Source organism: Cucurbita maxima, unplaced genomic scaffold, assembly GCF_002738345.1.
Source record: "Cucurbita maxima cultivar Rimu unplaced genomic scaffold, Cmax_1.0 Cma_Scf00001, whole genome shotgun sequence".
Lineage (NCBI taxonomy): Eukaryota > Viridiplantae > Streptophyta > Magnoliopsida > Cucurbitales > Cucurbitaceae > Cucurbita > Cucurbita maxima.
This window is the reverse complement of record NW_019272017.1, coordinates 1,871,298-1,887,589: the sequence shown is the minus strand read 5'-3', so window position 1 is coordinate 1,887,589 and position 16,292 is coordinate 1,871,298. Positions and strand designations below refer to the sequence as shown.

General features: G+C 35.5%; 3 protein-coding genes and 1 pseudogene across 7 annotated transcripts; 1 reads left to right on the top strand and 3 right to left on the bottom strand.

Moving 5' to 3' along the window:
- Positions 1–1,222: 1,222 nt before the first annotated feature.
- Positions 1,223–2,552, bottom strand: LOC111485648 (annotated as a pseudogene).
- Positions 2,553–3,564: 1,012 nt separating this feature from the next.
- Positions 3,565–6,211, bottom strand: LOC111487036 (60S ribosomal protein L13-1-like). Of its 2 annotated transcripts, none has more exons than XM_023134286.1 (5): positions 6,130–6,211; positions 4,728–4,842; positions 4,473–4,606; positions 4,101–4,259; positions 3,565–4,011 (listed from the first exon to the last, which is right to left on the bottom strand). In XM_023134286.1, exons 2-5 carry the CDS (start codon positions 4,831–4,833, stop codon positions 3,790–3,792), a joined length of 621 nt encoding a protein of 206 aa, XP_022990054.1. In that variant the 5' UTR covers positions 4,834–4,842; positions 6,130–6,211; the 3' UTR covers positions 3,565–3,789. The 2 variants fall into 2 exon arrangements, with proteins under 2 accessions (XP_022990054.1, XP_022990133.1); XM_023134365.1 differs by having other exon boundaries at positions 6,071–6,183.
- A 1,200-nt stretch (positions 6,212–7,411) lies between these two features.
- On the bottom strand, positions 7,412–11,143 carry LOC111486653 (superoxide dismutase [Fe], chloroplastic). Of its 3 annotated transcripts, none has more exons than XM_023133895.1 (8): positions 10,947–11,143; positions 9,999–10,065; positions 9,485–9,673; positions 8,781–8,952; positions 8,594–8,697; positions 8,130–8,156; positions 7,975–7,998; positions 7,412–7,871 (listed from the first exon to the last, which is right to left on the bottom strand). In XM_023133895.1, the coding sequence occupies exons 1-8, from the start codon at positions 11,069–11,071 to the stop codon at positions 7,689–7,691; spliced, it is 891 nt and encodes a 296-aa protein (XP_022989663.1). In that variant the 5' UTR covers positions 11,072–11,143; the 3' UTR covers positions 7,412–7,688. The 3 variants fall into 3 exon arrangements, with proteins under 3 accessions (XP_022989663.1, XP_022989756.1, XP_022989742.1); XM_023133988.1 differs by having other exon boundaries at positions 9,999–10,052; positions 10,952–11,142; XM_023133974.1 differs by having other exon boundaries at positions 10,953–11,142.
- Positions 11,144–11,722: 579 nt separating this feature from the next.
- Positions 11,723–16,142, top strand: LOC111486896 (polyadenylate-binding protein 1-like). 2 transcript variants are annotated; one of them, XM_023134173.1, is made up of 6 exons: positions 11,723–12,016; positions 12,102–12,204; positions 13,319–13,389; positions 15,024–15,215; positions 15,411–15,538; positions 15,736–16,142. In XM_023134173.1, exons 1-6 carry the CDS (start codon positions 11,849–11,851, stop codon positions 15,779–15,781), a joined length of 708 nt encoding a protein of 235 aa, XP_022989941.1. In that variant the 5' UTR covers positions 11,723–11,848; the 3' UTR covers positions 15,782–16,142. The 2 variants fall into 2 exon arrangements, with proteins under 2 accessions (XP_022989941.1, XP_022989860.1); XM_023134092.1 differs by having other exon boundaries at positions 13,316–13,389.
- The last annotated feature ends 150 nt before the right edge of the window (positions 16,143–16,292 follow it).

The following is a 16,292-nucleotide window of genomic DNA, read 5'->3' as shown; positions in this document are numbered from 1 at the left end:
TACAGAGTTTCTGATAAGGTTGAAGTTCGCCGCCGCCGCAGTCTGGAATGAGGAAGACAAGACCTAGCAGCGGATGATTCCACCGTCCGGTCATTTACCCGCCGCTGCTTCGCTCCCTTTCTCCCTCGAGTTTCCCGCCTATTTATCTATCAATTTTGCCTCCGTTTAAATCCTATATATACTTATTTTCAATTGGGCGAATTGCACAGTCCACCCCTAGACTCTAGTATAATTGCAATTTCACCCTCCACTTTCATATATTTAATAAAAGTTAGGTATTTTTGTTTGGACGCAGTACACCATCATTTATGCTTAATAGAACGACCTCTAAACAGTTGCTCTAACCATTTATTTTCTATCTTCCATCTCGCCTTACTCCTCTGTTAGAGGAACACGACTTCTCCACAATGGTATAATATTGTCCACGTTGAGCATAAACTCTCATGACTTTACTTTGGGCTTCTCAAAAAGCCTAGAGAGTGTATTCTTAGATTATAAACTCATGATCATTCTCTAAATTAACTAATGTGGACACTCTCATCTAACATCCTCTTCAATCTAGCATCAACTTGTCATTCGTTTGTCCTCTCAGTACGTAACTTGTTGTATGCCTTGTGTTAATGATATTTAGTAATAAATTATAGTTTGTCATATATATTATATTTGATATTTTATTATAAGGCAAATATCTAATATTTGCCTTATTATCATAGGTATCTTTCCATTTATTGTTATTTCTATTTATTACTATTTTCATATCCTTTTAATTTATTTGATTATAAATAAGATAACTTTCACACCATTTAGATGTGGTGGATTAATCAAACATTCACACCTTGAATGATTTCATCTCTTCAGTGACCTTGACAAGCTCGACTGGTGCCTTTTCACGTCCAATACGCAGGTATGGTCCTTGGACTTGGGTGGCATTTACAAGCTCCTCACGAGTAGAATTACCTGAAGCCAAAATGATGACACGAACCCTCGAGTACATAAAACGCAGTTAGATAACATTCAACCTAAATCGTAGTTAGTTTATAATTTGTGTATGATTAAGACATGTTCGTGACATTTATTAGTATAGTTTATAATATGTGTATGATTATGGCATGATAGTGAACTACAAATAAAATAAAACAAACTTAACGTCACATCAAAAGTGTTACGAGAAGAGTAATAATAGTTATAAAATAGCATATTGTTTTCATAGGCCCAAAAAATTTCAACCAATTTTGGTGCAGTCAGTAAGCTTAAACGACACCGTCATATTGTCAATATCATACCCAACCAAAAAATTCGACATCATACTATTCCCGATGAGTGCGTCCTTGTCGTCAACGCCCATTGCGTTGAAGCAAAAGGACCCATCCGGAATCTTATTGAAAGTCTGAGCCGTACTCAATCGGAGATCCACACGGCCATCGAAGTGAAAAGTCATCACCAAATTCCCTAAATTACCTTTGTAGCAAAGAGTATCGTCAATGGGCTTCGACGGGATATGTCGCCGAACTTCAGCAACCAATCGTCCGTACAATTCTTTGGGAAGGAGAGTCGGTGGCGTGCCGGTATCGAGAACTGCGTTCCCCTTGGCCGGAGGTCCCGACGTACTGTACGGAACGAAGGTTTTTCCGACGGAGATTCCCTTGAGGGTGAGAGAGTAAGATGTCTGGTCGGATGTTCGAACGAGTTGGGCTGTGATGACTCCAAGTCCTTTAACTTCAGAACCCGACCCAATAGAGAGGCTACTTGAGATTCTCAGGTCGGTGTTGTATGGCATCAGACAATGGGAGAACTTTCTGCCGCCGACCAAAGGACCTATATGTGAATATGAATTTACATTAACTATAAGGTTTTGAACTTTATAGTTATTTAAATAAGGATATAATTAACTGTAAGTTTCAATATTTAATACGATTAATGTTTTTAAAAATAATAATAATAATTGAAAGTGATAATATATATATATATATACGTGAGAAACGAAGGAAACCGCCCCTCTTCTGAATCAGATCAATCCCATTTCATTCAGATTAAACGTTCCAATATTATTATGTCCGCAACCAAACACCACACCTAGAAACGGCGTCGTCGCTCCAGACCTCGAAGTTACAACCATTTTTTCAGTCGCCAATTCTCCCTGCGTAGATCCGCTTCCATACCCATAGTCGTACTTACAGGTGTCGGTGCCGGAGCACGCCGCACCGGACCCCCTCAAATGGCACTGCGGCGACTTGCAAGAAAGGGTTTGAAAGGTTGACGATTTCGAAGGGTCGTAAATTGGATTTGTTTGCTGATAACATTTCGCACATGGACGACACTGAGCCCAAAATAAATCGCTGTCAGTGTCGAGGATTGCATGCACCTCCGTCGGCGGCGATTTTCACTATAAATTCGCTGGTTTCCGGCCAAATTTGTGATTTGGCTACCATAGGTGAAACGTTGCCGGGTGAGAGACGGTGGCGGATGAGTTCCAGCTTGAGACCACCGCCTTCGCTGGCGGTGGACTCGGCGTTGGAAAGTAGTGCGAGAAGGAGAAATATAATATGCGCCATGGGAGATGAAGAAATAATTGCATGGATTTTAAATTTCTTTTTATTTATATAGATAATGACGTGACAGAATGGCCGTGCTTTGGTAACGTTCACTGTTTTTTTAATATAAACATAGAATGTTATTTAAGTATTTATTTAGTTATTTCTATTTACTCATTTTCATATTTCCAACCATTTATTAAATTTAGTTTTAATCTAACTAAGGTAAACAAAAATATTTAATTATAATTATAAGTATATTTTTAAGTCTATTTTAATAAATATCGTTTTATGTAAACTTTTAAAATTAACTTATTTATGTATGGTAATTTTAAAAAAAATTAGTATTTGACTACAAATAAATGTAAGATTATTTAAAAGTAAAATCTTTTATTTAATTTAAGTAATTAAATAAATTTAAGGTATTGTTCCATATTTAATTAAAAATTTATATACATTTACTTATTTTATTATTTATAAATTAAAATTTCATAATGTAATGAAAAATATTTAACTATAAGAATATTTATAGTTCTATTATAATAATTATCTTGGAATTAATGAATTAAATAAAATTATTTTCAATTTTTAAACAAAAATTCATATCAAACTCTATTTTAAAACAGAGAGTACCTTCAAGATAGCATGCATGTTTATGTACTACATAAGAATCCAAATGGTTACTTATATGGTTCGCATGCCTTTCCAATTTCCAAATTTCCAAACTCATGTTTTTTTCCAAATTTCCAAACTCATGTTTTTTTGGCGGAAAGGATTCTAAAAAGTATGGAATTTCCTTGACATGTCCTAATTCACATAATAATAGGTCATTATATCGGAGCATCAGTTCAGTTCATGCACTACCGGGTCGCAGGAAGAGCGTTTATTTGGTATCCTATTAATAGGCTTATAATTTGAAAGCATTTATTCATTTATACAAAATATCCCTTTAATATCAGTATACTATTCATAGGCTTATAATTTGCTATACTTATTTGAAATAGTTTATCACAAATGGATCTCATCCCAATTATCAAACCAAAAGAAGATATTGCAAGGCCATTTGAATGCAATAAAGCACAAATAAAAAAGTAACGATAGTACAAGACCAAAACCAAGGCCAATAACCGTAACATCCATGACCTCAAGACCTTTAATCTACCAAATTAAGTCCAGAAGATGTGACAAATCCAAAATATGGAAGAAAAACACCAAAATTAGGAAAATAGAACGACCTCTAAACTGTTGCTCTAGCAATCTATTTTTTCTCTTCCTTCTCGGCCTCTGCTGCCCTCTTCAATCTAGCACCAACGTGTCGTTCGTTTGTCCTCTCAATACGTAGCTTGTCGTATGCCTTGAATGATTTCATCTCTTCAGTGACCTTGACGATCTCGACCGGTGCCTTTTCACGTCCAATAGGCAGGTACGGTCCTTGGACTTGGGTGGCATTTGCAAGCTCCTCAGGAGTAGAATCACCAGCCTGAAGACAAAATGGTGTCATGAACCCTCGAGTACATAAAACGCAGTTGATAACATTCAACCCAAGTCTTATTATTTTAGTAAACTGACCTTGAATTTGCGGGCACGTCTTGGGAAGACGACCACCTTAGCCTTGTATGTCTTCAGCCTCTGAACATTAGCCTGTAGACTTTCAAGAGAGCGATTCCTACGGCGATGGTCAACTGCAATTCCAATTGTTGGTGCTAGTTTCTTGGGGATACCAGCAGCCTAGAGAGAAAACCGTTGATGATTGAGAAACTATATAAATGATAAAGAACCAGAGTTTTTAAAGATAAAAACTTCACAGTGACAGGCACAAAATAGATTTGAGCAATCTTAAGAATCCAACAAAAAATTCCACTGTGGAGACATCCATTCATGAGTGGAAGTCAGGCTAAGGAGGAAGAAACTAAAAATAGAGGGGGGGAAAAGACCGGATACCTTCAACTCCTCCAGGGAAAAGCCCCTACCAGCCCTCACTTTCATGTTGTACTTCAATGTCTGACCATGAACTATTGGGCGGAGTGGTCCAGCAGTTGGGCGGGGAAAGTTCTTCACGGCTTTCTCCTGACGGGCTAATGGTAGATTCACCAAGTTTATTGTTAGAATTCAATATCTAAGGATAAATTCTAAGTCGTAGTGATGAACATCCAACTAAAGTATGAGTAAGAAAATATATAAAACACACACACTAACCATTTCTTCTTCTGGTTTTCCTGGCAGGCTGGTTGAACCAGGTCCTGACATAGTTCTGCCAGTGCTTCCTAAAGTGGCCGCTTGGGATAACATTGTTGTGCTTCATTCTTTACCTCTAACAAAGCAGAAGTGAACAGTCTCAAACAAAATGTTACAAGGAGAAGTGAACAGTCACAAACAAAATGATACAAGGTGCGCTGAGAAAGAAATCTAGGTGAATCCATTACACCGACTATTTCGGCTCAAAATTTGAGAATAACAATATCCATATATTGAGATCATTCATGAAAATGTTTTTCTATGTGCTAATGCATGAACCCAATTCGTTAACAGGTGTGAGAAACAAGAACATACAAAAAATAGAAGAGGTAACATGTTAAATTTCCATCAATTATTAAACCAGTTCATCAAAACACTGAACTTGGATTAACCAGTTCATCAAATCAATTATTAAACCAGTTCATCAATTATCAATGGTAATAAACTTGGATTAGCCATACAGAATATAAAAACACTGATATTAAATGAAATTTTCTTCAAACAAACTAACACTACAAAGAAAATTAAAAAACAATAAAGGGTGCACAATTAAAAAATAACGATTCAATGGAGGTAAGTATGAAATATACATGCAGATCAAGTTTACAGCCGATACTGGTCACTTCCATTAAATTAGAATGAATTTAAACAGTTTGGATTTGTTTGATTCTATTTTCAACCTATAAAATGTTTCAGCGTCAGTTTATCCACACATACACCACACTAAAAAACACAGCGGTACTAAAATAGGTACTTTCTTCAAACCAAATTCAGAAGGTCGTAATGACCAATGATAATCCAATTACCTGTTGCAAGAAAAGTCCATACACCACTATATGAAACGCGGTATTGAAACAAAACCAACGGCCTTATCCACTCCATCCAAGCAGACGATAAAACCGTTCGAGAAACAATAGAAGAAAGTACGAGGCGCAAAAACAACTCCGAAATGCGAGACAAATGGTAATAAAGAAAACCCAAATAGATATCCAGAAAACAAAAATAGAACAAAACAAAAACAGAATCGATACAATCACTGCAACGAAACTGCTCAAAAGAAACCACAAACAAACGATCCGCACGTATTAAAGATCTGGAAAAGCAAAGACAACAAAACACAGAACAAAACATCATATATGAGTTATGGTGTCAAATGGTAAACTCCATGAAACAAAGATACTTGAATCGTGGAATGAAATCGCAGGATGAGAATCGAGATGAAAACATATCAAATTGCAACCAAAACATAATCATGAAAAGCCTTTCGAATCACAACATTCAATGAGAATAAGAAGAGGAGAAACCGGTCGGAGATGGGAAGAAATAAAAGGCGGCGAAAACTTGCAAGGCGGTGAACACTTACAACGCGGCGGAGCAGAGTGACCCTTCTCTTTCAACTTCCAGCCACTGAATCTTAGCTAGCCGGAACCCTCGTATATTTGAAGAAACCCTAGGTTAGTCTCTAACTTGGGCTGGCCCAATAAATTTATATCTGATTGGGCTCAGCCCTTTTCTTTGAAATAAATCAATAAAAATATGGTCGGCATTTTTTAGTTTTTATACTTATTTTTTAAAATTTATGTTTAGGCCCCTGAAAATTTTAAATTTATGTTTAGGTCCCTAAATTTAAAAAACGATAATAAGTTTTAAATTTTCAAGGTTGGTTAAATCTGTGGCCACAATTATTAATAATGCATTTATTTTTTGGACAAAATTAATTATTTTTCTTTTATATGTATAATAGTAATGTAACTTAATAAATAAGGTTAAAAGAATATAAAAGAATTTTATATATGATTTGTTTACGTATTTATGTGATTGTTCCTTATAAAAATAAATAAATATGATTAGATTTAGATTTAGAGTATATTTTATTTTATTCTTAATATTTAATTAATTTATATTTTTTTTATCTGGAGTTATTAGTTACTGGTTTGTATCCTATTTAGAAGATATGAATATCAATCAGAATATCCCCTTGATTCCAATTCTATTTCTATTTCTATTTCTCATTCTTAACATGGTATCATAGCACTAATTTTGATATTCTTAACATGGTATCAGAGCACCAATCGTAATATTCATAATATCCTCTTGGTATCAGAGTCTAAGGAGAAGTATTAAACCTAAAGTCATACTCTAACTCAATAAATCATTTAATAATACCTTAATAATAGGATGTTTTTTTTTAAAGATATTTTATCTATATATTTTTAGATACCCAATTTTGTATTGAGTTTTAAATTTAAGTTTTTATGTTTCTATTTATTTTTCAGTTTATTTTATTTTATAATAATAATTATTATTTTTTTGTTATTTCTTACAATTTTAAATTTAAATTTTTATTATTATTCCTGCCACATAATCATTTACTCGCTATACATGGTATTTTAATTTTTAACTATAATATGTATAATTATAATACTTAATTATAATTAATCTTTTGTATAATTTTATTAAAGAAAAAAAACTCTAAAATTTAAGGCATATTATTTATTATAGTATACAAGAATGAAAATTAAATTAAAATTTGATTGGTTAAAGCTATTTTAATAATTTAAATTGATAAAAGTAAATTAACTAGCTTTATTTATATGAAATTGAAATTTTGACATCATTTTTGGTGCAACACTAGCTACATTTAATTAATTTTCAGGCATTTTATTTCCAGATGTCTGAAAGGAAGTAAAAGTTCCGATGGTCTAGTTCAGTTGCATTATTCACTCAAAGCTAAAAAATTACACACTCCCTCCTCCACTTCACAGCAAAACAACTCAAAGTATACAAACTGATCACAGCAACAAGCCATAAGACTTGGAGCACAGCAATCAACTATAACAGACAACAGTGAAATGCATCCAAACGAAGCGAGGAAAATATAATGTGCACATTTACGAACACTGTAAACAAGAGAAGCGATGTTTATTCAGAATCCGAATCCGACTCACTTGAACTGCTGTCGGTGTCACTATCTTCGGTCTTTTTCTTCACTTTCTCCTTTGCTTTTTCAGCAGCTTCAACCTTGGCTTTCTGTAGCCTTAAGTCTGCTGCTTCCCACGATATGAGGTTTGAAATGAAGGTCGATATATAATCGGGTCGTCGATTCTGCAAAAAGAACGGTTTTAACGATGTTATAAGGGCAGACGAGTTGAGAGCCGGAGAAACAAAGAGCAAGATATATGAGCCATAAGGTCAGGTAAAGTCTAACCTGGAAGTCTAGGTAATAAGCATGCTGTTGAGATCAAATCCAAAAAATCACAGCATTAGCAATCACTGAAAAAAGTATACATGACCCCACATCCCACCCCAAAAACCCGACAGGGAAAAATAAAAGAAAAAAGATTATAATATATAATCAATTACCTCCCAAACGTCAATGGTAAGAAGTGGCTGTAAAAAAAAAAAAAGGCGAAATAAAATAAGGTTAAATAACTATTTCAAGCTGGAAAGTTTGACCTTGAAGTTTTATAGTACATAGTTTGCTTATATCTACCCAAAATGTTTCTTTTTTTTCTTCCTTTTTTTAATAGTATATAGGGGAATTCGACCGTTTGACCTATAAATCGAGAGTATATGCCTTAGCCAACTAAGTTATGTTCGAAATGGTCAAACGCCCTTACTATTGCAATTACTAGATGTTAACAACTTTTCTATGTGGTTCTCTTTTCAGACAAGACAATGAACTAACATTCAAAATATAAGAACACGAACTTTTAAGTTATATGTCAACTCATTATTTCTCTAACTCAATTGATACTTCCTCTGTTTATACTTTTTTTCTTTTTTCTTTTCCTTTGTTATTGGGGAAAAAATGGTGTAATACTCACAGCATAGTCCCAAACGAGGGGGTTAACAGCATTAGGACTCTTCAGAATTACAAGCTTTCTGTCTTTCTCTGATGGACGTGGATGGCCAATTGTGTTATCCTTATCTAGAAAAGAGGAACCCAACTTAGCAGAATTGATTGATATAAATACAAGTACGAGGGAAAAGAAGCCAAGTAATTTGACTCACATGCAAGCCAAGCCCAACCAGATCCAAACTGCGTTGCTGCAGCAGACTTGAATTCTTCCAAAAACTTTTCAAAAGAGTCAAAGTCTCTTTCAATCAGTTCTAGGAGTTCCCCTGTTGGCTTTCCCCCTCCCCCAGGTTTGATGGACTCCCACAGAAAATCATGGTTCCAGATCTATAAATTTTCAGTTACCAAGGTGTTAGGGGACTTCAATGTGATATATTTCTTGAAACCGGGGTTAGTCCACATTGAGAGAATTTTCCAAACGGAGGTTTAAATCCTATTTTGGTCCTTAAAACTTCGTAAGAAAAACTATTTTTCCTTCCTTGCCTATTTTTCAATAATCATTTCATGTGAACATACATACATTTGAAAACTCGAACATCTAACCTCCAAAGAGATTCAAACGCTCGATTATGTCGCTATAAAATATCTATTCATCAACCAAATAAACAAGTCTGTGGCAAGTTTCTTTTAAATAATTTAATTAAAAAGTAAATTTCAAGAAGCCTAGGATCAAAATGGTCTTTTCTTTGACAATTTAGAGACCAAAACAAAATAAACATGAACGCCCATGAACTAAAATAAGATTTAAACCATAAAACAACATCGATCATCAAACTACAATTCGCTATTTACTCATAAGCTTAATATCTCATGAAAAAGCAATGAGATCGATATCAGTAATTATGTGAAGAGTATGTACCTGTGCTGCATTGTTGAACTGTGGAAGTAAATCACCTTTGTTATAGGTTTTAAGAATGATATCTTCTAGTGACAGTTCATCCAGCTCAGTTCCTTCAATCTGTCTGTTTAGGTTGTCCACATAAGCTCTGTGGTGTTTTCCCCAATGATATTCGAGGGTTGAACGACTCATATGTGGTTCCAAAGCATCCTATGAAGACAGTTTGTAGAAGTAAGAGCTAGTCCTATTCATAAGTTTATATAGTGAATCTTCTAAAAGTTGTTTTTTGGCATTTCTATAAAAAAGAATTAAACATTGTATCATAAATTTAGATTATAAGAATGTCACATACGATTAATTATTATAATTATTATATGGGTTATGGTGAATTAAAACCCCATAACTAATAATTGTATAAATTCAAACCCTGAATTTTCATTCCTTTATAAAATTAATAATAATAATAATAAAACTCTAAACTTTCGTAAATGAATTAATCGAGAAAGCAATATAAATGAACTAAATGCAGACATACCAGAGGATATGGAGGAGGCTTCAGGTCAAACTTTGCAGTGATTTTGAGACAAGTCTTCGAAACATGAAAAATATTTCAATCTTAGTTTCAACTACATTTGCACCCAGACCATCAAAAAGTTCGCCAGAGGACTTAAATTACATGTAATTTAGAACTTCTCCAGACAATAATAATGCTAAATAAACACTAAATCCAAAATCTTAAGCTGATAACAATTGATGATGTTAAATTTAATCTGTACATACATTCATAACATTGCTAATTGTACAATACATTCCTAGTTGAATTTAAATTTGATGCCTATAGTACCCTCCCAGAAGTAAAAAGATGTGTCTATCAGATTCGGTTCTTTTTAATTGGGTTGGGCGGGTTCGACAAAAAATGCTATGCTTACCCACAAGAATACCCCTCCTCCCAAAAGGTTCGCGGGGACTACTTTACGATGACGGATGACCGCCTGTAGGGGGTTTACTGCACAAGGCCCCACAGTGGAAAAGCTTCCCAGCGAATATCAGATGCTCAGCTCCGCACAACATAAGGATCGACACACTTTTGAGAAGGACATAAAAGTGTAGATGATCCATGATGCGGAACACGAGAGAGTTAAAATTTAGTTATAATAATTTTAAAATTTAGAATTCGTCCTTCCGATTTTTATTACGGTAACCAGAATGACTATTTATGAGATTTTATCAAACCTAATTCTCAAAACCATTAGGACTGAACTCTAATTATCTCAAGATCATGTGATATACATATTCACGTACATACATTCAACCTATCAACGTATTCTATCACTTTATTTGCAGAAATACCGATCAAACCAACCAATTGTATCGAAATGGGAATTCATCAGAGTTTAATCAAATAACAGCAACAGGAATTGACATTAAGTAATAAAATAGCGTAGATTAACGGGGTAAATTGTATGGTAAAGTAAAATTAAAGTGAACCTGTTTGTTTGGGGTAAGAGATATGGCGGATGGTGGCAACGCGCTCCCGTGGAAGCTTGAACGGAGAAGTTGATTTTGCCCTGGTACGGTGGAAGGTGACAGAGCGATAGATGATGCCATATTCGTTTCTCTCCCGATCAAATTATCAATGGGACTGAAACGAGAGGCTGTCGCAATTGAACTTGGCAGATTCTGGACTGGGCTTCGGCTCTTAAGCCCAATTTGTTTTGCTCTAATAAATAAATAAATAAATAAATATATATATATATATATCGCTATTGAGATGACAATATTCTTTAGTTTTTCATTAATATTTGAAAAAATACTCTTAGATACAAAATAATAATAATAATAATAACAATAAAATAATTTAAAAATAAAAATAAAAAACCTACTTCTTCCTTAATTTAACAATAAATAATATTTTTTTTCTTAAATTTTAACGGACGATCTCAATTAATATTGTTTTTATTCGATTTGTCGTAAGTGAAAAAGTTGTAACGACAAATCAATGGCGTAAAGTGAAATCGTGTCGTTGTACCAACACTGCAAACACACGGTGTTTCATCCAAACCCTAATACGTGTTTTGTTTGTCTCAGCTAACCACGTCTCACGTCAAGTAAATATTATGGAAGTTTAACGGTCCACTTCAATGTTTTACGTGTTATTAATGGTGAAGATCTATAATTTTTTTTTTTTCTAAATATTGAAAGTAAATGAGAACAATATGATAATATATTTAAAAAATAAAATAAATAATATTGAAAAAAGCAGCTCAAATATGAAATCCAGAGTCGCAGACAGGATCCGAAACCTAATCTTCAGCAATTGGGAACCAGTAGACAAAATACACATACCAACCAGCGATCGAGAGGCCACCGGAGACGGAGGCGGAGATGGAGCATAATTTCAACTACGACGAGCACGAGCACGAGCACGAGCACGAAGTCTATGGCGGCGATATTCCCGACGACGCCGAGATGGATGCTGACCTCGATATGTCCTCTGGTAGGGCTGACGAAGAAGGCTACGACGATGCCGAGCCTACTAACGCCAACTCGAAGGTAGCTTCTCGAGTTCTTCTCTGTTTTTTCCGAGCCTTTTTCATGGAGTTTCGTCTTTGATTCTGTGTATTTTCGAACGGTTCAGGACTTGGAGGACATGAAGAGGAGACTTAAAGAGATCGAGGAGGAGGCCGGTGCTCTTCGGGAAATGCAGGCCAAGGTTGAGAAAGAGATGGGCGCTGTTCAAGGTATCTTCCTTTTTTATCTCTGTACTTCAGTAAGTTAGTTCTTGATTTCTTTTATTGATCTTGGCTTGGTTTAAGGCTTAATTTTTACCGGTTTTTAATGGCGGTGGGAGGATTTAAATTGCCTGGATGAGCCTAGTCTTAACATTGATCACATGTTTGCACATTGAAGAGAGTGAATTTAAGTTGCAAACTGTGAATCAAGTTCATGAAGTTCCAAGATCTGTTAGGGCTGAACCTTATTGAAGTGATTTAGTGGGTAAGTAGGAGAGTTTTGTGATAACACAAGGTTGTCGGATCGTATAAATAAAAGGCTTCTTAAATTGGTTGAGAGCCCTAGTGGGAAGTATGGTCTAGATGAGGTTAAATGCCCAACTTACCAAAGAGTTTTATACTAAACTAACCTAAGAGTTTTATAAACGTTGTCACTTTTTATAAACAGTCGAAGTCCCGTTAGTTTTTGATAAACATCTTCAAAGTTCGGTTTCTTGGGAAGAGAAAAGAAAAGGTCGTTAGATCTAGGAAATTTTGAAGTTCGTGAAGTGTTATTTAACATTGTTATGTCCAATGGGTGCATAGCATTCTTCGATTTTTCTTTGTAGTCTCAAGTTTTTTTGTCTTTTATTTTATAAATCAACCAGAAAGTTTTAAGACTCTGTATTTTGATGGTATTTGACAAATTTCTTATAATGTTCGTCTTTCATCCGGGTGGAACCAAAGTTAAGTTGTCTCTCTTTTCTTATTTATGCTATTTGAATCTGGAACTTCTTTTTTTTCACAATTATGTTGCTTTAATTGTCATAGTTGGGCAATAATTTTCACTTTATTAACAAAACAAATTGATTGTTTTAATGTCCTCTTATTTCCTATGCTGTCAAAATGGTACGAACTTTTAGCAAGATGAACGTGTTCTACGTGGCATGTGCATGTCTGCTCATTAGATACTCTATAGGATTGTTATCTGATGAATACTACTTTTCTTGTTATCATTTATCTTCTTTTTGGTGGTTAGAAGTATATTAATCAGTGGAAGTTTTATCTCATACTTGGTTAACAATTTTTTTAGGGTTTGTTGTTTGTTTGTAACTAACTCGTGTTCCTTTTAACATGTAAGAAGATTCATCCAGTACCTCTGCAACTCAGGCTGAAAAGGAGGAAGTAGATGCTCGATCGGTATACGTTGGTAATGTGAGATTTATCACCCTTCTCATTCACTATGTCATTTTAATATTGAAGTTTTTTCCGTACACATTTATAGTATTATATCTTTAGCATTGGTCTCCTTTTCGTTTCTCTTTAGTCATCTAACAACCATGGATTGGTCTTTACTATTTATATTCGAATTATCTCAAGTACCGGAATAAAAATATTGAAAAACTTTTTATTTTATTTATTTATTTTTAAAAATCTTTTACTTTGAGTGACATTCTTTCATTAAAGAGTAATTTCAGTCAAGAAATGTAAAAGATAAAACAATTATCATTACGGAATACTGCGCCACAAATTATAATATTTTGAACTTAGAAAAAATTAAGTCATATTTTTTTCAGTTTTTCTTTGTGGAAAATTGTTAAGCTGTTGCCACAACTAATAAAACAGAAAGTGCACGTCGAGAAGACCCTTGGAACATAGCTAAATCTAGTACCTGTTCCCAGCCATGCTCTTCCCATTGAAAAAGATTTCTTTATAGCTGTAGCCCCCAATCATGTCTTTGCTGTGTGGATCCATAAGGTCTTAGCGTTTTTGTAAAGTCAATGCCCATGTGACAACTAGTTTATATTATATTCAGGCTAGCTGAGTCGGCAAGTTCTTCATGAAGTTGTAATGAAGGAAGGATCAAATTCTGCAAATGGTTGGTATCAGAGTAGTGTGAGAATAAATGGTCTCGGTCTTGCTCTGCTTTCATACAGATCAAACAACAGCCAGGATTTTTATTAGAACATCTCTTTTGCAATCTATTCCCTCTGTTGACGCTCTCTCGGGAAAGGGACCTAAGAATTGCTATAGCTCCTTCCCTGATTTCCTTGCATTTATTGAGTAATGAAGTTCCAAATAACTTGCTAATTTCTAACTTATCCTGGTTTCTTCTTGTTACTACCCTTCTTGAATTGGTGCTGCTGTCATTCCGAGCTTCTTGCACTTGCTAGTTCTTTTCCCTTTATAATCTCTTATAATCTCGAAAGCCCTAAACAATAATGTTGATTTTCCACTCACGTATCCTGCCAAAAGGAAAGCGAATGCGCCCACTTAGGGCTACACACACTTCCAATCTTCCTTTCTTCTAAACCTCCATTCCTTCATTTTTCATATATGCATACCACGATCACCACCTTATCCCATAGGGCGCTAGACTCTTTTGGAAATCTCAATAACCTCTTATCCATAGTGCCCATATGCTGATGCTTAGCCCAACCTTTTAATGTTGCAATTATTGACCATAAAGACATAAAACCCAATCAGTATAGGGAAAAGAATTCATCGGCACGATCAATCTTAAGAAGTGATCAAAATTTTGGACCTTCGTAGAGTGTAACCTTTCTGATTGTATGTTCAATTTATGTGAAGTTTATATTGAATATATGTCAAATCATTATCAGCTGTTACGAGGAATTATATTTTATCAATATTTCTAATATTTGGCTCTAAAGATATCTTTCCTTTAACTTGCTCCTAATCTTAAAAGTCTTGATGGATGGCGGATTGAAGTGTTATTTCTCCTTGGGCATACTTTTCTTTTTTGTCTCTCTCCCAATTTCACAAGGTTTTTCAATGTCATATTTCAATACAAGATTTATTTTTTTCTGTTGTGGTTTTTACTTCAGGTTGACTATGCATGCACTCCTGAAGAGGTCCAACAGCATTTTCAATCATGTGGAACAGTGAACAGAGTGACGATTTTGACTGACAAATTCGGTCACCCCAAAGGATTTGCTTATGTTGAGTTTGTGGAAGTTGATGCTGTACAGAACGCTTTGCTGTTGAATGAGTCAGAGTTGCATGGTCGCCAACTAAAGGTATTTTAAACTTCAGTTTATGTAAGAACATTATGTTAATAATTTATTTCACCCATACGCCCCTAATACCGAATGTATATCGGAGCGGAGAACGACGTTGTCGATTTTTGAACTTCACCAAGCTTGACGCTCATCTTAGATAAATTATATTGAGTTTTACTACTGACCATAGTCGATTTTTGGTACATTTTGCAGGTCTCCGCCAAGAGGACAAATGTCCCTGGCATGAAGCAATACCGAGGAAGGCGACCGAACCCTTATGGCTTTCGGGGTCGCCGCCCTTTCATGGCAGATGCACCTTTTTATCCTTCGTATGGTTATGGGTAAGTGCTGAAATACTATATTGCTTCTCACAAGATGATACTTTTCTGTGTGGATGGTTCATTTTCAGACACAGAAACATTATGTGCACTCCTAAAGAATTATCAACTTCCTATGTATATTGTTGAAAAAGTGAATAGTCAACTTCCTTCTACTTTCAGCTTTATAATGCAAGTTTCTATCTTCTTATTTTATGCAGAAGGGTTCCGAGGTTCAGGCGGCCGATGCGGTACAGACCATACTAGGAGGGTGTATAATGCTCGTACTACTACCGCAAACGATTGTTCGAGTTCAGCAGTTCATTCGTCGAGGGCTCAATTTCCATCTCTATAACTTGGAGGGTGTGGATTGTACTCTATTCATGTTTTAAAATCCGACTCAAAGAGTTTCTTTTTTATGAACTTGGTACCAGTTTTAGCTTGTGGGGGTTAAAGATTTGTGGTTTGCTTCTTTAGTTTGCTCTGGAAGAGCTAAAAAACCATTAGAGAGTTTTAAAGAAAGAAAATTAAGGAAACTGAAGGACACAGCCTTTTGTATGGTGAATTGGAACTGATCATGACGTAGAATTCTTTGTTATTTAAGAAGTAATTATAAGTTGATATGAAGACCTCCCCCCCCCCCCCCCCCCCCCCCCCCCCCCCCCCCCCCCCCCCCCCCCCCCCCCCCCCCCCCCCCCCCCCCCCCCCCCCCCCCCCCCCCCCCCCCCCCCCCCCCCCCCCCCCCCCCCCCCCCCCCCCCCCCCCCCCCCCCCCCCCC